We start from the raw sequence: 19,145 nt of genomic DNA, 5'->3' as shown, positions 1-19,145 counted from the left end.
GCAAAACACACGAAATAATTCTTCCGCTCTACTCCGCGCTGATTGTGCCTCAACTGGAGTACAGTGTCTGGTTCTGGGCACCACATTTTGGGAAAGATGTGGACAAACTGGAGAAAGTCCAGAGAAGAACAACAAAAATGATTAAAGGTCTAGAAAACATGACCGATGAGGGAAGATTGAAAAAATTGGGTTTGTTTAGTCTGGAAAAGAGTAGACTGAGAGGGCACAAGATAACAGTTTTTATAAAAGGTTGTTACAAGGAATAGGACAAGAAGCAATGGGCTTAAATTGCAGCAAGAGCCATTTCAGTTGGACATTAGGAAAAACTTCCTAACTGTCAGGGTAGTTAAGCACTGGAATAAATTGACTAGGGAGATTGTGGAATCTCTGTCTTTGGAGATTTTTAAGGGCAGGTTAGACAATCACCTGTCAGGGATGGTCTAGATAATACTTAGTCCTGCCCTGAGTGCAGGGGAGTGGACTAGAAGACCTCTCAAGGGCTCTTCCAGTCCTACAATTCTTTGATTCTATAATTCTGTGCAGAGACCTTTAAATGCCAGCCATGAGTTAACCCCTGAGTCTCTGGTTGTAAAGATTGAAACAGGTAAGATAGCAGAAATGGAGTTGTCTCTGCTGTGATCTGGAAATACATACTTGTCCTAGATCAGTTGTGAGTAACTGCAAACTAATGGAAAGACAAGAGGACTTGAATCTCCTGACTATTCCTGAAGTAAAAACGAAGGGTGGGCCCCAGTGGTTGGGGGCTTGCCGGAGACCTGGGTTCAGTTCAAATCTGCTCTACCACAATTATCTCTATGACTTTAGGCAAGTCATATAGGCCCAGATCCCCAAAGATTTCAAATGGAAATTAGTGGAAGTTAGCTGCCTAAGTACCTTTGGGGATCTGGGCCTTAGTCTTTCTGTGCCTCAGTTCCCCATCTGTAAAATGGGGATAATAGCACTGCCCTAGCTGTCGGGTGTTGTGAGGAGCAATGCATTAAAGATTGTGAGGTGCTCAGATACCATGATGATGGAGGCCATGTAAATACCACAGATAACTAGATCTGCCAGCCATGCAGCAAACTGCCAGAGGCTCAAGCCTGCAGACCATACTCGGGCCCAACTTCTGTTAATTTCATTGAGAGTTTTTCTGGTGTAAGGATTTCAGGATTGGGGTCCAAGGCAGTTTTGGGGTACTATCTGGTAGAGAATGGGAGTGGGTGGTAGATGCCAGGTTAAGCTGCGTGATGATGGCCCACACTACTCAGGCCTGGTGTAAGCGGGCACAATTTACAGTGAAGCCAATGATATCTGTTCCCCCTGAAACCAGGGCAGATTTTGGCCCTATGTGTTGAGCAAATCTAAGTACTTGTCAGAATATTGAAAAGTGATTTGTATGTTATATCACTTTATAGTCATTCAGCTACCATGCACTCATTATGAATACTACCATATTATAGAGAATCATAATATGCTGGCCTGCTACAGCATAGGCAGTTTGCTACACAATGTACGTAAATGCATTTTTAAATTGAGCAACACTTTCTACTGCTTTAAGATTCATCTAACTAGTTTCCTGTGTGATTCTGACAAACCATAACTAGGCCATGCTGTAGCTCTGTTGGGTGAACTATGCACCAGTGGTTACCACCACCACATAGTGGTCTGTTTGCTGCTCAAGGTGCTTTCTCTCTCTCAGACTGTTTACCCACCTGGGGAATGGGGCTACCCGGGATTTGAGACTAAAGCGGAGTTAATCTGGCACCTGCCACTTAGGCAGCCATGACAGACCTCCTGGCAGATTGCCTGTGAGTCGTACAGTGAACCGTCCACTTGTAGCTCACTTATGATGTCTGAAGGGGTCTATTTTTAAGAACTCCACATCAGTAATGTAACTGTAAGGCAGAATTTCAATGATTCTGTTTTGAAATAATTTCAAACAGTGTCCAGGCTTTGTCCGGACAAGGTATCTGGGTTGGCAGCTTGGCAGGAGTTCACAGGCTTCATCCAGTTAGCATAAAATGGAGAAGATTGCAGATGTCCTTGTCTTTTTTTATGAAGAGGCTGCCTGTGAAGGCTACAAGTCACAGCATGCATTGTTCCCTTTCGAGTGGGCCTTAGGTTTTGTGGGGCCCAGACGACTGATTTCTCAGGTGCCCTGGAGCAGCATTTGGGGTGGGGAGTGCCAAAATTGGCGTTCTGGTACTTTTTTGCTCTCCTGATCATAGGGGCATAACTTAGAGCAGTCTCGAGGCTTCTGTAAATTGCACTAGCTTATAATGCCTTCCTAGGGGCCATTACTCCGGTAGGGTTTATTGAAGCACAGCGTGCTCTAGACAGGCCTCCTAAGTCAGGAGTCCAGAAGGGTGATGATGTTGAGCTGGCTACAGGGCTTTAAGCCACTCAAGGATTCCCTCATATTGGGGAATTCCCAGCTGCCTATTTAGGGAATCTTTACGTGGGGATTTATTAGGGATCCGGTCTTTGTTTCTTCATCTCTAAATGTGGATAATACCTACCTGCCCTCCATGAGGTATCATGAGGATGAGTAAATGAATATCTGTACATCACTTTGAAGATGTAAAACACAATATGTTACTCCTGTTTCAACAAAAACTTCCCTTGATTCCCCACAGGCACCGCCTAGACCTCTTAGACCTCGCTTCAGGAAGAAAAGTACCTCGACCTCTACCACTGAAACCATGTGAGTGCGATGAGCCAATAGCACCAAGATCCACAGAATGTCTCTCTTCTGCCTTAAAGAGCTACTTGCTAATTATGTAGAAAAACAGCAGTGAGATGGATGTGATTTGATGTGCAGCACTGCAGACATGGCCTTTCTCTCTTCCCTTAAGTTACACGTTACTCGCATTTTCCCATAACATGAGAACACTCTCACAGGTAGTAACAGTGTCAGAGTCCCCCTGTTTCATTTGCAGAATATACAATCACTCAAGCTAACCCTGTCAGGCTGTACATTTGCAATTATTAGTTGTGTCTGCATAGTTTTAGCTTGTGAATGCAAACAAACAAAAAAATACTCAATAGCTCTCAATGATACTTTGACTAATGTATCTGTTTATGGCTTTATCCTTAACGAAGAGGACTTGCAGGAGCCATAGATTTTTCTCCCTACCCTTCCTCCATCTTATAACAAGACTGTGACTGACGTGAGATATTTTGAATTCTTTCGACTGTACAGAATGTCTGAGACTTATTAGCAAAAGCTGAGCTGCAGCTCCATTTCTTTTTCTGCAAGTAAATTATGTGAACTCGTCATTGTGCTGAAAATGTAGAGACAACAACTTAGAGATGATGAGAAAGAGAGATGTACAAGAGAATGAACTGATTTCACAAAATAAAGTAGGGGAGTCTTAATTTTGATACTCCTGAGCCAGAAGAAGTCATATATTTTGTAAAAATGAAAGAATTAATCTTATAACTTTTGATCAACATTTTACTGGCAGTTCTACAATATATGTAAGCCATGTTTGTAATAACTGCTACAATGTTAACCAGAATCACATTAGCCATTGAGTTCATAGGGCAAAATTCACCGTCCTCATCTGCATGTAGGAGCTCACTTCAGGTGTTTTGCTTTCCTGGTGCAGATGTGGGAATAGCATTCCCACAGCCAGAGAAGAGCATTGGAATTGAGCTCTTCCATGTGGCTTGGAGAGAATTTTGCCAGTATGTGGATTCTGGTTTAAACCATGAGACTCTGTAGTTTGGCTGGTGCATTGGTATCCATATATAAATGCTAAATACAAAAGAAGAGGAAGAAGTTGTAGGATATGTGTATTTGTGCTTAAAGTTGGTGTCTCCTGTAAATGTAAAAGCATGTGAAATTCATAAATGAGTTAATTATGTGGCCCTTTGTGTTTGCTCTTGGCCCTATCCCATAGACTAGAAAAACTTTTAGAATGTGACGTCTGATTGCCATTGATAACTGATCAATAAACAGACTTGATTATGAATAATATTGTTAACCTAGTTCAGGTACAGAAGTGGCCCAGCATGCCAATAACTGGTTAGAGTGCACCAGACTCAGAGATAAGCATATCCGATGTGGCCTTTGTTAAATATTATCTGACGGATAGGCTTCTACATCTCAGCCTTCTTACTAACTCATCTTGAGGTAATTCTGAAGCTTCCTTAAATGGTTTGGGAAGTAAAAATTACTGCTGTCCCCTCCCCACAAACATTTGTGTCAGTTTGGTTAGTAAGAGGAAAGGGCAAACAGACATTTCTTGCGATTGCCACAATACTTGGACCTGTTATTGGAAAATCTGATTTCCCTTATAAGCACTGAGTATATTGTGTTTTGTGAAGACTATATGCTAAAAAAAAAATGCATTCTAGATGGCAGTTGAAAAATATTCCGTCATTAGAACACACTCAGCAAAAGCTTTGAGTAGCCAAGCTTATGTATTTAAGTTAAGCAGCTTTAGAGTCAATTTGATTTTTCAGCAAAAGTTTTTTTAAAAAAAAATCGCAACGTTGCCTGAAGTGTTCGCTGAAATTTATTTTCAGTGCTACGCAATAGGGTGCCATAAAACAAAACAAAAGCTGACAAGTTTGCACTCAAATTATGCCAAAAATAAAAATATACAGCTGCATAACGTTTGATGAATTCTACTCAGTGTATTAACATTCATCCTCACTAAAGTTATTTAAATGTCTGACCTGCTGTTTTACTGTAAACTTGACTGTTTCGATTTTCTTAAATGCTGAGGTGAAACTGTTGACAAGGGAGTTGCCTTATCTCTCGAAGACATTCACTGTATAACTGAAAAAAAAACAAACCCCACTTTTCATATCGCTGGCAAAAATGTGTTATCAACTGAGCTGTGTATTTGTGTATATACTGACAAGAAATGTGAATGCCTAAACCTGTATGCTTAGTGGTATAGTGTTCTGTACACAGGCTAGAACAATCACTTGCTTTGAATTCAGTATATTACAGACACAGGCTGTTTACAAATGCTGCCTCTAAAGGTCTGTCATTTTAACATTCAGATATGTATGTTCATTTGGGATCGACATCAGCTGTATGTTCTTTGGTCCTGACTCTTCTCTCAGGCACTGTCTCCCCTTGGGAATAACTTCAGTTCAACAATTGTTGTTGCTACACATGGGCTGACCCCTAGCAGTAGACAGAGGCAAACCTGGGTTTGCATCAATTGAACTAATCAGAATATCACATGCTAACTGGCCCTTTAAGGGGAATGGGGCTCCAGCCCCTCCTCTGACTAATCCGTTGCCACCCAGCTGAAGCAGTAAGATCAAAGAGCAGGTAGCTTGAAGATAACCTGGTTCTCATCAATAACAAGAGCTCAGGTTGGGGGCAAAGCCCCCTCCAGCATCAGTCCTCAGCTCTGGGGAAAAAACCCAGGGTATCCGACTCTCAGGTGGTTGTAAGCCTGTATGGAGTAGTTAGGCCCCTGCAAAAGACCCCAGCTCAGGCAATGATATGTTGAATAGTTTTATTTCTTCAAAATAACACAAAGCCTTGAAGAGAAGGTGACAGAAATCCTGTGACTGGAGAATGTTCTTTGGTGCCTGGGCCAGTGAATTAGCCTGCATGTTTACACAGGATTTACCTTAATTATGAATGGGGTAAACTTTGAGCAACTCACTGCAAACCCTTATGCCTCCTTGTCTAAATGTAACTATCAGCACCAGTGCAGCTACAATGATCGTTGAAGCAGCGCTATTTTCAATTACAGCCAAGGTGCCACTTACCCTAGTGTAAATTGGGAGTAATTGCCAAGGGAATTATACAAGTGTAAACCTGGTATAAGGAAGAGGAGAACCAGGCCTTCTGTTTCTAACAACAAGGGGAGAAATTACCTCGTGATTAAAAAATGAGGAAAGGCTTACTAGAGGGATGTGATGCTCCCTGGCATCATGTAAACAGCCTGCTGCCTTTGTCTGTGCTCTGTGAAATATCCATGTTCTCATGTAGTAATATCTATATATTTGTGACAGAATGCTTATTAATCAGTCTTCTTTTGCTGTTTATTTGTTTCGGGTACCTGTTTTGCACCTAGCACGTATTTAAAATTGTAAAGAACACTATGCGTACTCTTGAGATTCACACTTATACAAACATATTTAAGGATCATAACTGTGCACTTAAAAGAGGTTTCTTTCCCATGATCAGTGTAAAAGATCTGTGATAGGACAGTACACTTAATGCCTCATAAGGATGGACATTACAACAGTATTCCAAAGGTTGGCATTTTGCTGGTTTTGTTATGCTTGATATACATCCTGAATAAAGTCTTAATCTTTTCTTTAAAAGAAAAAAAAACCCACAAAGAAGAAAGCATCTTCAGTCTGTTCAATGTATCTGGCAGGCCAGAATACTTGTTACTTTTATTACTGCATTATTTAGTTGTCTTAATTCTTGCTAACTGTATATGGATGTATTCACTAAATGCTGCATGTCCTTCAGAACTCCTTTCTGTATTACCAGTTGGTAAAAAATACAGCTACTAAACCTGTTACCAGTGAATTCATTGGACTACCACAGCTTTATTATAAAGTAAGCCTTGTCTTGTCAAACAAGTGATAATGGAACTGATTGACAGAGGCTACAGTAAAGAGAATGGAACAGTTTGAAGCTACTGTTGTCACATTGTCTACAGGCTGCCAAGTTTTAAAGAATGCAAGGGATTGGGCCTTAGTAAAAGCAGAAGCAAACATATCATCCTGACCTAGAGTGTAAAACTAAAATCACATACATTGTTTCATATAAAAGGGCCAAGAGTGTACCAAAATGTGTAGTGTAAAGTGGAGCCAGAATTTAAAAGAGAATTAACAAGCAGGCAATTATTCACAATTAATAAGAAAGCAATGAAAATTAGAAACTTTCAGAGTGGTTGTAAGGGAAGTTCTCTAATTTTAGATAATTTAACATTTGTTTTAATCACTTTAGTTATCCACTGACCAGCATTTGGAACACACTAATTTTCAGCGTTTTCCAGTGGAGAAGCTACGTCAGTCCTACTCAGTATCAAACTGGGCAGTGTTATTAAAATGGTAGCCCCATTCAGTTAATGCAGACACTGAGACAGCAACTGTCTTTTTGTTCTGTTTGTACAGTGCCTCGCCCAATGGAGTCCCGGTCCATGACTGGGGCTCCTAGGTGCTTTGGTAATACCCAATTATTTGTATTTTTCAAACTGCTTTAAACATTCCCATTCTAATATTAATTCTTAAAATTTAGCTTAGATGTTCAACTACATACCCTATTGCAAGAATCTCACCACAAGAAGTTCAGAATATTTAGCTGAATCAAAATTTCTCAACTTTTCCCCTTGCCCCTCCTCCACTTTAAGTGAAATACAATAACCAAGTATGACTGAATACTCCAGTCACAGTCCAGAATTAGTTTATTTTGGGTGTTTGTACCAATAATTCAAATCAGACTGTATATTTGCATGTAAATGTGGAAAAATGACAGACTATAGTTATTTGTCTTTGGAAATACATAAAAAGATCCCAGCCTACATACAATGACATGTATTGGGCAGTAAGAGGAAAAACAGAAGCGTGAACTGAGACACAGAAGAGAGAGGTTTTCTATAGTCGAAGGTTTGTGCGATCATGATACTTCTGGAAGGGATCATCAACGTACCAGTTTCTTCTCTTCCAGAAAGAAGTGGTCATTTTATCAAGGAGTTTACTTTGAGTTTTATTGCAAAACACTTGTTCCCTCAAGCGTCTTTTCTGGCGAATAGACTTTTTCCATAATTTTTTCTTGTAACCAGCCTGTCAGAAGACAAAGAATTCTACATCACTTTACCATAGACGGATGTATAGCAACAATAATAACCCATACCTCAACAATCCCCATGCCCTGAGCAAGTCAGCTTTCAACTCTCACCCTGGATTTTCTTTGTTTTTTTAATCTTCCCCCCCAATCACTACTGATCCCTAGAGGAAGGAAGGCAGCTGGTCACTCTTTTAAGTAAGGGTAGATCTCATATTTAATAAAATGAAAGCCTTACTTTTTTCCTTAACCAAAGGCCACAGTGCAGTCGGAGAAATCTATAGACCACAGATTTTACAGATTTCCTCTTTCCTTTTCGAAGGCTATAATATGTGAGAGTCCTCGCTGGCTGCTGAAGGACATGTGGCAGTAAGGCTGTTACACTGAAATAAAGAACAGAAAAGATGAAGTATGTAATTTAACAAGAACTAAGTGGTCTTTCCCCAGAACGCAGCACCTGACTGACTCCACCTGGAAAACCCAGAGTGGCTTTACACCAACTTGCCTCAGAAAATTTAAAAGCAAACTGATCTAACATTTCAATAGGCCCTTTGGCTGAGTATTGACATATACATATCTATTACATTGCAGTGCAAATGTCTGGCTGAGTGAATTTCAAATATTATCATCTAAATTATCGTAGCACCTAGGACCCTTAGTTATGGACTAGGGCCCCACTGTGCTAGGCACTGTATAGACAGTTTTCTTTGGTTCATAACTTTTAAAAATGGAGTTGAGAACTCAGGGTAGTGTAACACAAGAGCTAGCTCAGGTGAAAAGTTAAAATGACATGTTTTAATATTAGAGATCTGGGGCTTTCATTATTTTAATTAATAAAACAAACACCAGTTTTATAACAAGGTTTCTTATTACGATGAGCTGAGGTACATGTTTGAGGCACGTTCCATCTCGCATCTTCATTAAAGGGTCTTGACATGATACAGGTGGGAGAAGGAGTTTTAAAAACTGATCCCACTTGCAAGAGTGAAAAGTAGCAGCAGAACTTCCCATGCCAAATTGGGGAAAGATGCTACTTTTCAAAAGTGTTGATGAGAATATGGAATTTGGATAGAAATCAGGTTTAACCCTAACACTCTCCTTATAAGCTTGTGTACACAGGTATTTTTCTTTGTTTCCCATCATTGCTCTAGCACTGGTTCAACCTGCTCTGAGCAGAGTTAGGTCAGTGACAAACATACTTGTGGTGGTCTACATTGCATTCCAACCACTGATGCCACTGGTGGAGCTGAACTGTACGCTGGGCTAGTGCAATGGTGGGAAATATGAAAGAAAGTTCTAGTGCTGACTCTAGTGTGTATTACATTCTGCAAATTTTACAGCAGGCTCTTTGTTTTCTAATAGGTTTTATGTAACATTCACCCTTTAAAAACCACACCATACCTGTTAAAGATGGAGAGAGGACACCCACATGACCGATCACTAACAGACAACAGAGGTTTCGTAGCAGAGGAAGCTAATGGTGCCTGCACCCGGTTGAAACATCGTATGGAGAGTCCAGAAATAAGACGGATGTTGCAGGAGCTGTTGTAGGCCAAAGGGACCAGAAAATTCAGAGGTCTTAAAATCCCTATGGCGAAAGAATAGATAATACCAGGAAAAGTTAATGAAAAGTGAGCAGTGGGTTGAAACCGCCTGACACCTGAACCCATGTTTTGTGTTGCAGTAAACATTAATACCACTTAATTACAAATCTGCTAGATTCCCTGTTTAGACACTTTGCACACAGCAGACAGTGGGATTCGCAAGGGTAATCAGCAAAATCTCTCTGGCTGAAAATGTAGAGCTAGATATTCCTCAGACACTCTAACATGTAGGTTCAATATCACCAATGACTTTCATTCTAGCACCAAATTCAGAATTTTCAGCTTCTGGGTGTGAAAGTTTTTGAAGATCTGCCACCTAGCGGTCAATGAAAATCAAGGAAAGTTTTATAATGATGGTTGACTGACCAAGACCCTGTTGGAAATATTTTGCTGCTCTCATGTACATTATCTTAAGACAGCCTTTCAATAAGTATTTTCAGACTAATGATATCTAGAAATAAGTCTTCTTTTATAAATTGTAAAAGATTGACATTAATATTGATGTTTTGCTCATTTATGAGCTGAAACTAAATATTGCAAAGAGAAAACAAAAGTCATTTCCCCATACACAGAGCGCTTCTGACCAACAACTTTAAACATGACACTTTCCTTTCAGTGTTTAGCACACAGATCACCTTGTTTCCCCTTCGATGTTTTAGAAATCATTTAGCTAGGCTTCTGGCAAGACAGACCAGCATTTCAGAGCATTGCACACCATCCATGGTTACAGGGAATCACAGCACCAACAAGCTGCAGTTTGTCTAAACCAAGAACGGCCAAAGCGTGGCTCACAGGGAAAACACACTCATGGCCATAGCCACAATCACAGTCACTTTCAATATGGAAATGCACCCCGCATAAATGAGATTCTAACATGCAGTTCTCCATCCTGACCCAAGAACTTTCAGGCTGGAGGACTGTGTTATGTACAGCCCTCATATCCAATTTGAAGATGAGGTCACCTACATCATGTTCCATCAGTTGCCTGTGGGTGAGTGAACTTTTTAAAAGCTATTTATGAGACTCACTAAACAGGGTTAGGACAAGCCAAAAAGTTGGGCTTGTCACATGCGTGACCCTGGAGTATGGTGCATGGAGACATGTCCCAGCATGCAATGCTTCATTTTGATTCAAGGAGGTGCAGCAATAAAAATACCAAATCCCACCATGCACTGCTTCATCTTGCACAGGATGCTCCATCCCAGTTTGAGTGACACAGCTATAGGGCATACTGGGATTTGTCATCTCTGCAAACCACACAGGCCCCCATACCAACGAGGGTTGCTGCAATCCGCTTCCAGTTACACCCTTCCATCTCTAATACATGGTCAGTGTGGGCAGGGGTGGCAACTTTCTACTCACACAAAACCGAACACCCTTGCCCCGCCCCTTCTCCGAGACCCTGCCCATGCCTTGCCCCTTCTCCGAGGCCGTGCCCCTACTCACTCCATCTCCCCCCCCCATTGCTTGCTCTCCTCCCGCACCCTCACTCATTTTAACTGGGCTGCTTCAGGGGGCTGGGGTGTGGGAGGGGGTGAGGGCTTCAGCTGGGGGTGCAGGCTCTGGGGTGGGACCAGAAATGAGTAGTTCAGAGTGCGGGAGGGGGCTGCGACAGTGGATTAGGATGCGAGAAGGGGTGATGGCTCGGGCTGGGGGGTCGGGGCTCCAATGTGGGGCTGGGGATGACGGATTTGGGGTGCAGAAAGGGGTTCTGGGCTGGGGGGTTTGGAGTGTGGGAGGGGACTCTGGTTGGGGGTGAGGGTGCAGGAGGGGGATGAGGGCTCTGGTTGGGGGTGAGGGTGCAGGAGGGGGATGAGGGCTCTGGTTGGGGATGTAGGAGGGTGCTCTGGGCTGGGATCGAGGGGTTCAAAGGGCAGGAGGGGGATCAGGGCTTGGGCAGAGGGTTGGGGTGCAGATGGGGGGGTGTGAGGGATGGGGGTGCAGGCTCTGGGGTGGGGCTGGGGATGAGTGGTTTGGGGTGTAAAAGGGTACTCTGGGTTGGGATCAAGGGATTCAGAGGGCAGGGGATCAGGGCTGGGGCAGAGGCCCGGGAGGAGGTCCGGGGTGCAGGCTCCAGGCAGCACTTACTTCAAGCAGCTCCTGGAAGCAGCAGCATGTCCTCTCTCCGGCTCCTACGCAAAGGCCTGGTCAGGCAGCTCTGCGCCGCTCCCTCCACAGGTGTTACCCCTGCAGCTCCCACTGGCTGGGAACCACGGCCAATGGGAGCCGTAGGGGCGGTGCTTGGGGTGGGGACAGCATACAGAGCCCTTGGGTTGCCCCTACCTAGCAGCCAGGGGGGGAACATGCTGGCTGCTTCCTGGGAGCCTGCCAGCCCCGCTGTTCAGCGCCAACAGCCAGACAGTCAGCGGCCTGGTCAGCAGCGCTGACGGGAACTGCCAGGATCCCGTTTTTGACTGGGTGCTCCGGTCAAAAACCAGACACCTGCTCACCCGAAGCGTGCCCCCCACCATGTGGGTGCAGCTGGGGCAGAGCCTCAGCCCGAGGTTCCCAGTCCCAAATCCCATGTCCCCTAGAGGCAGCGAACTGGAGTAGCTGATTGTTAACCAAGGCCAGGAGGGTTCCTGTTGGTGCTGCCCCCGACAGAACCACTGGCCGGGCTGCTGAAAGGGGGCAAGGAATTGATGGCCACCGTGATCCAGGAGCTGCCCCCACGGGCCAGGATCCCCCCCCGCTCACCTCCCCTACCCTGCATCCTCGCCACGGGCAAGGAGCCGGCCCCCGCCGCTAGAGTCTCTCACACTGACCCGACAGCCTCCGCACGACAGCTGCCGCCATCTTGCCAGCCGCGCGCAGACTGCCTACAGCACGCAGCGAGGGACGTACCGCGCAGGGGGCGGGGACTAGAACGCGGAGCCCGCGGGACGGGCGGTTACAGGCAGGGGGCGGGGCAGGATACTGCGCGGCGCCGGAATGTGCTGTGGACGGTGGCGTACTGAGCATGCTCAGTTCATCTGCTGAAGCCACTGCCCTTCACCCTGCCCGTATACCCGTAGGATTCTGCTGAGTGCGCTTGACAGGGGTTAAAAAGTGGCCAAGGGGCGAATCGGAGGAGGGGGGTGCCCAGGGTCGGCGCAGGGGGCAGAAACTGACTGGTCAGGGGGGTCAAGCAGCTGGAGGCAGGATTAGGAGAGGGGCTAACGGGCAACATCAGGGCTGGGGCGGGAGGGAGGAGCAGGAGTTAAGCTCGCGGTGAGGCGCTGGCAGAAGGCAAAACCCAGCAGGGGCACAGGGGGTAACAGTTACCCCAGTGGGACTGAGACATCAGCGTTTGCCAAAATGGTGGGGGGGCAAAGGGGGCTTTTTTTATTTCCCCTCTCACAGACAGCAGCTCCCAGCAGCGGCTTCCCAGGCCTGGGTTCTTAAAGGCTCAGGCATCCCAATGCCTCCTCAAGGCGTCTCCTCTCTGTCTGATCTAACCCAGTGGGTCTCAAAGCCGGTCCCCCGCTTGTGCAGGGAAAGCCCCCGGCGGGCCGGGCCGGTTTGTTTGCCTGCCGCGTCCGCAGGTTGGGCCGATCCCGGCTCCCACATTGACCCGCAAATGACCCTTCAATCCAGAGGTATTGAATGGGTCCCACTTTATGTAATTGTCTCAAGGCTGTATAATTTTTTTGAAACAAGCTGAGCTGGTGATTTCAGCATCCAACAGAACATACCACACATTACAATTAACATTAAATTTATCAGAATAAAGAAAAGAATAATTGGGTGTAACAATTTTTAAAGTTGAAGACCAAGAGGGGGCCCATCCTTCAAGAATATCATACCAATGGTGTGTTATAATTTGTTCTGCTTGTGCAGAGACTATTTATATTTCAGATCCCTGATGTAAAATAGCCAAACTGTGTGTCTGAACCTGGGCCTGTGTGATTTCAGTCAGTTGGATAATTTGGTTATTTTTCTTCATTAGTTTGTACAGACCTGTCCAATTGATCCACAAAGAAAAGTTAAAGTTTATAATTATACTGGTATCCAGTGTGTTAGTTCTTTTATCCTCACGAGCTGGGAAGTAATAGGTTAAGGTGGGAGTTTTTAACATAGCTATATTACACATACGTTGCTCTACTGGTGGTTCTAGCCACAAAAGCTCCTGTAATTCAATGGCACAGTAGTGAGGTCAAGACTCACCAGTGCAGCGCCTCCTGCTGGTTGTCTAGGGAATTAGCTCTCCAGTGTACAGAGCGCCTCCTACTGGCCAGTGTCTCGCCTGTCGGTTCCCGGTGCCCTTTACCTTGGGGTGCTGCCCCCTTATTCTGGGTTTCCCCTCCCAGGGGAACCCCCAACCCTCTAAACCCACCTTGCCTCAGTGACTACTGCCAGTCATCATCTAGCCACCACTCACTGGGGCAGACTGCAGTCTGTAATGGCCACTCATCATTGGCAAGGGGTTAGGACTTGCTGCCTTTGCCTATCCCCGGGCTGCCCCCTACAGCCCCAGTACCTTTTCAAAGGCCTTCATCAAGGCCTGCAGCCTGGGAGTTTTACAGGCTGGCGCTCCCCAGCTCCCCTTGCCCTTCCCCAGCACTGCTCCACTTCAGGTACCTTACTCCCCTTTCGACTCACTCCAGGGCTAGAGTGAGACTTCTCCAGCTTCTGGCCCACAGCCCTCTCATCAGGGCCAGCTGGGCCCTAATTGAGCTGGCCACAGCTGTGTACCATCCAGAAACATATGTAAGGAAAAGGTTATTTTCATGTTTTGTCAGCAGGGGAGTTAAGACTGTCATATCTTTGGCTCATACCCAATCCATCTCAATTTCTGTTAGCATAATAGCTAATGTTGTTCAGAACACCACAAGGCTAACAGGTACGGCCCTTCGCAGCTATCAGGAACTGCTAATGGTAAGAATTCACTAAAGCCATCTGATGTAGCTGATTCCTACAGATAGCAGTCTCACATACCCAAGGTGTGAGAAAGTGCTGTCTGTAGGAATTAGCTTCATTACATTGCAGTGTCACAGGTAGCACATCCCTATAGTTTGCAGCAGCGACAGGTCCAACTTTGCTAAAAACGGTATTTCAAGCAGTCTCACATGTAAAACCAATCTTTAACAGTGTAAAAAGCCTACAAGCAGTAGATGTGGTATATCTTGCCTTTAGTAAGGCTTTTGATACTGTCTCCCATGACCATCTCATAAACAAACTATGGAAATGAAACCTAGATGGACATAACGGTAAATAAGATGGGCATAATGAGTGGGGTTCTCTAGGAATCAGTTCTGGTCCATCAGGTAGCAATTTAATACAATAGCAGTTTCTTACAATCAGTACGTATTGATAAGTGCTACCGGTAGCACGTTCCTACGCGGAGCAGTATCCTTTACTAAATAGGGCGGTGGCTCAAGGCTCTTCCTTCCTTACCTGCCCCCTGGCTGCCCCCTCCCCACCAAAGAGCGCGTGCCCCAGGGGCGGGAGAAGCTGGTCATGCAGCCCCATTCCGCCTTGCGCTGGGTGTTACCAGGTTTACTCGCCCTGGTGCAGCGGGTGCCAACCAGTGCACGTGCTTCCTAGTCCCGGCCCTGCACTGTGGGCAAGGTTGCGGTGCAGCAGCTCCAACTTTGTGGGCAAGGTGGCGGTGCAGCAGCTCCAACTTGGTTACACATTCCGAATCCTCTCATCTCAATGAGTGTCTTGCTGGCCAGGAAAGCATTAAATCGCTTCTGGGGGGTTTCAGAGGTGCCCGGTACCTTAGTGCCTGATTAGATGCGTTTGGATGTCTGGGTGGGCTGGTTACATTCAGTAGCATTCTGACAAAAGTGAAAGCGGAATAAATCCTTACTTCCCTCATCCACTGCAACATTAGGCTCCGTACCCAGCCATTTGTAGTAATGCAGCTGTTCTTGCATTAAAAGTGCAGCATCAGAACCCAGGGAAATCTGAAAATGTGAGAAGGGCTGGTAGAAAGTACCCTGCAGAATATCCCACCCGTCCCTCAGTTACATCTTCTCTTCCTGATCATTTAATATTTTTGTCTTTCATGGTCTTCCTAAAAGCCCTGTTCCCTATAGGCAAGATGCATTCCTAGCAGAAAACACCACTAAGTTCCTGCTTCTGTAATAAAAGCCACATGAGCTGACCTTTGCACCCATATAGTGTGCATTGCCCTACAGTTCTTATCGCAGGATCAAGACCTTCCTATGCAGGCAGCTACAATCTATTCTAGTCGCAATTTCTGAACTGTTTGAAGTGTAGCCCTACACAAAACATATTGCTGTAATCTAACCTCCAGGTGACAAAGGAATGGATAACCATACCCCAAAGGAAAGGATGCAGCATTCCTGCTAAGTGTAGATGATATGAATTACACCTGGTAATTACTGCTAGCTGGAAATCTGGAGGCAGTTTTCCCAGTCCATTCTGAGTGTTTCAATGAAGTTAAAGGTGTACAGCTATTTTTTCCTCATATATCTCTATTTATAACTTCCAAAATACTACCAGATATGACTATACAGTGAAGTTATCAACAGCGTTTTTAAATCTAACAAATGAGTCTGTAATTCTGTAACATAAATGTGATTCTTTCGGTGCAGACTGGGATCCTTTATGTTTGTTCCCTTCAGTTGGGTGATCAGAGCCTCCCACTAATAGGTTCAGGCAGGAAGAGGGCAAATTAATCCTGACATAAATAAAGCAGAACACATGCTAGAAACACTGAGAAGTTCCAGACACACAGTGGATCTGCAAAAAATTACAGTATTTACAAAGAACAGATAGTTTATTGTCCCCAGGTCTGTAATTACTAAAATCCCCCCCTCCAGAAATTCTTAACCCAGATTCTACCCCATAGTCAGACACTTTCTCCTGTAAGAATCCTCATTGACCCTCACCCAGAAGTTATGTGGATAAGTGAAAGCTGACTACACTGTGTTTCCCAAATCTGTTCCAAGGAAGCATCTTCCTTAATTCTGACCCAGAATATTAATTAATATTTCGTTCCTAGAGGCTTCAGTGAAGATCAGGACCCCTTAATTATTTTTATTGCAGTCACACCTAGAGTCTCCAGCTCAATAAATTCCTGCATTAAAAGTTTATAATCTAAATAGGCAGATACAATGGTGGAGGATGGGTTCTGCTAAAAAGAGAACTGTGATTGAAAACATGTTAGTTTCACAATGTTGTGTTTTGTGTGTGTGTGTTTTACTTTATTATACATAATGGATTACATTGTAGGGCAGGAGTGGGTGCAGAGCGCAGAGAGAAGGAAGGGATGAATTGAAAGGAAAAGCACAGGATCGGAAAGAGCAGGGATAGCAATGGGGGTTAGACTGAATTGATGAGACTGTGAGGTAGGGGCAGGAGGCGGGGACCGGAGCAAGCAGCCAATTAGCTGGATGGAAAGGAGGAGTGAAAACCCTGGCAGGCAGGGCTGATGGCAGCAGTGTCTATGGGGTTGGCTGAAACTGCCTGAGCAACTGCTTCTTCCCTTTTGAGACTGTACTACAGATTTGTAGACTCCTGCCTCCTATATGACTTGCAGTTCTTTTAGCTTAATCCAAAGGGTCTTCCTTGAGACCGCTCTGAGCTGCTGGTCTTCTTCCGGACCTGGAAGCTGGTTTTGGTGACCAGGTCTGTGGCGGCCGCCGAGAGGGCAGATCTTCTCGCGGAGCCCCTGCTACACAACCCCCAATTAGGCGTGCAAGTGGTGGGGTCTCCAGAGGCTGGAGGCTGGTCCTGGCAGGCGCCACAGGAATTGGAGACCTCCTGGACTATGACCAGGGGGACGGGGTGGATCCTTTGGCACTTGGTTAGCGGATGGAGCTCTCCACCCCTCAACTCCCTGGTGTGTACTCCAGGAGGCGAGGGCAGCCTTATTCCCTGCCTCTCGGGCTTTCCTTGAGCAGGTCCTGCAAGAGGGTGCTCCCTGCCCCACACTCCTGGCTCTCTGGATCTTTTCACTGGGCCCCTGTCTGCAAGGCCCCTGGCTCCCCTCCTGCATAATCTGAGCCAGCTGTGCGATCTGTAGCTGGTTCATTTCTGAACTGTGCCAAGGGCACATCTGTACATGCTGATACTCCACACATTTCATTTCCTCACCCTCGTGTCCCACCTTGACATTAAGTGGCGGGACCTATCACCTGTGGAGGGGGAAGAACCCCGGTAGGCCAGCCTATATTCCACCCTGATCCTACTGCCCGCTGGGGATATGAACTGACAGCTCCTTCATGGAGCTGTGAGCACAGGCATGTACTTGGCGTAGTACACCCTCATCCCTGATACTTGCCCTTTTTGTGGTGGCAAGGAAGATCCTGGTGCACATTTATCTCGAGTGCACCAGGTTGCAGCCCCTCTTCTGGCTTCTCCAGAACCTTCTCCTAAGGTTTTGGCTGCACTATTCCCTTCACCTCCTGATCCATGCACATCCTCTCTGTGGCCCCACAAATCACAAGATCTCCTGGTCAATCTCCTCCTGGCATTGGTCGAAGTGGCCATTTATAAAACCAAGAGGAGGATGCTGGATGGTGAGGAGCTCTGCTACTGTGGGGTCTCTTTCCGTTCTTGCAGCCGATCACGTGTCTGGGCATAAGTTCCTCTGGGCAGCATCCACTGGTTCCCTAAACACCTTTGAGGAACAGTGGGAGCTGTCCAGGGCTCTCTGCTCAGTGTCCAGCTCCGGTTCCTTGCTTATGGCCCTATGACCTCACTCCTCCTGGCCCTGTTTCCTCATTAGTTGTTCCCTGAAATTATTTGAGCTCCAGGTTCAGCTGCTCCTCCCCTTAGACTGGGAGAGGGACCTTCAGCTGTTGGTGGGCTTGTGCCCACCCACCTCCTGGAACTGAACAGGTGCGCCTGCTAGCTGGAGTCTCTGGCACAAACTTGGACCTAAGCTCACGCTGCAATTATAGGTGCTGGAACTCGGGGCGCTGCTGCCGCACCCCCTGTCCTGAAGTGGATTCCATCCTATACAGGGTGTACAGTTTGGTACAATGGCTCTCAGCACCACTGTGCAAATTGTTCCAGCACTGGGCCCTGGCTGCAATCAGGTCAACAGGCTTGCTCCCAGTGGGGGAGCGGAGACTGGACCCTTTTCGTTTTGAACCCCAAGACTCTCCTGCCTGCCCTGAGGGTGACCTCTGAGGTGGGAGCCCTAGCGGGCCCCTAAGGAGCGTGGCACGGAGAGCTCAGCTAGGCATGGGGCACAGCATGTTCTGAGCAAGTGGGGGGGAAGGGGGCTGGCTGTGGTGTGGCCCCACCTCACCCACGTCCCTTTAGTTACATTCCCCTCTTAGCCAGCCTACAGCCAGCGGCCAGCTCCCCCACTTCTGATTGGCTCCCACCCCGGTGCACCGCCCCACCCTGAGGCCTGGGCGCGATACGCGGCCAGCGTGACTCATGTTGGCTCGCGGGCTATTTATTTGCATATTCTCCGAGTCCTGATTGGGCGCCCACTCGCGTCAGTCACCATCTCCTCCCAGTGAGGCTCCGCCCCACAGCGGCGCGGCACTGCCGGTTGCTGCGTCTGCGCAGTGCGTGCGAAGGCTGAGGGGGCGGAGGCAGCGGCCCTGCTGGGAGTTACCGCACAGGGCGCTTTCCCGCACGCTTCCGCCTGCCACCACGCACAGTGCCCGGCCTTTGAGGACGAAGATGCTGCGAGTCTGTCAGCGAGCGGGGGCCGCGGCAGCCGCCCAGGTGAGCGGGGAAGGGGGGCGCCAGCAGCTGGCAGGGAGGGCAGGAGCCATCGCTGCTCCTGTGCCGGTCGCGCGCTGCGCTCTCGTCGCGCTACTGGGAGGGGGGGGCTGCCTCGATAA

The 19,145-nt window shown here is 46.6% G+C and overlaps 3 protein-coding genes across 26 annotated transcripts in view; 2 read left to right on the top strand and 1 right to left on the bottom strand.

The window, feature by feature from the left end:
* Positions 1-9,880, top strand: part of REEP1 (receptor accessory protein 1) — a 112,782-nt gene extending 102,902 nt beyond the window's left edge. For 4 of the 8 annotated variants that reach the window (XR_006290243.1, XM_037898286.2, XM_043544871.1 and 1 more), the window contains one exon: positions 2,637-6,510. Coding sequence is in view for 6 of the 8 variants with exons in the window: in XM_037898286.2 (XP_037754214.1) it covers positions 2,637-2,647 (11 nt within the window). In the remaining 2 variants the exon portion in view is untranslated. Of the gene's footprint in view, positions 1-2,636; positions 6,511-9,142 lie in introns of those variants that run through there. The other 4 variants (XR_006290242.1, XM_043544872.1, XM_037898284.2 and 1 more) reach the window with 2 other exon arrangements.
* MRPL35 (mitochondrial ribosomal protein L35) overlaps positions 1-12,283 on the bottom strand; it is a 31,155-nt gene extending 18,872 nt beyond the window's left edge. For 4 of the 10 annotated variants that reach the window (XR_005225256.2, XR_005225258.2, XM_037898292.2 and 1 more), the window contains exons 1-4: positions 12,150-12,202; positions 9,182-9,368; positions 8,019-8,163; positions 7,646-7,779 (exon numbers count right to left, since the gene is read on the bottom strand). Coding sequence is in view for 7 of the 10 variants with exons in the window: in XM_037898292.2 (XP_037754220.1) it covers positions 7,646-7,779; positions 8,019-8,163; positions 9,182-9,368; positions 12,150-12,180 (497 nt within the window). In the remaining 3 variants the exon portion in view is untranslated. Of the gene's footprint in view, positions 1-4,362; positions 4,790-7,382; positions 7,780-8,018; positions 8,164-9,181; positions 9,369-12,081 lie in introns of those variants that run through there. The other 6 variants (XR_005225257.2, XM_043544873.1, XM_037898290.2 and 3 more) reach the window with 6 other exon arrangements.
* A 6,498-nt stretch (positions 12,284-18,781) lies between these two features.
* Positions 18,782-19,145, top strand: part of IMMT (inner membrane mitochondrial protein) — a 39,172-nt gene continuing 38,808 nt past the window's right edge. For 2 of the 8 annotated variants that reach the window (XM_043544868.1, XM_043544867.1), the window contains exon 1: positions 18,782-19,026. In XM_043544868.1, coding sequence (XP_043400803.1) covers positions 18,982-19,026 — 45 coding nt within the window. In that variant the 5' untranslated portion in view covers positions 18,782-18,981. The remainder of the gene's footprint in view (positions 19,027-19,145) is intronic. The other 6 variants (XM_027826169.3, XM_027826168.3, XM_037898279.2 and 3 more) reach the window with 5 other exon arrangements.

Source organism: Chelonia mydas, chromosome 4 (genome assembly GCF_015237465.2).
Source record: "Chelonia mydas isolate rCheMyd1 chromosome 4, rCheMyd1.pri.v2, whole genome shotgun sequence".
NCBI classification, from domain to species: Eukaryota; Metazoa; Chordata; order Testudines; family Cheloniidae; genus Chelonia; species Chelonia mydas.
Note: the sequence above shows the minus strand (reverse complement) of the source record. Positions and strands in the feature narration are given on the sequence as shown.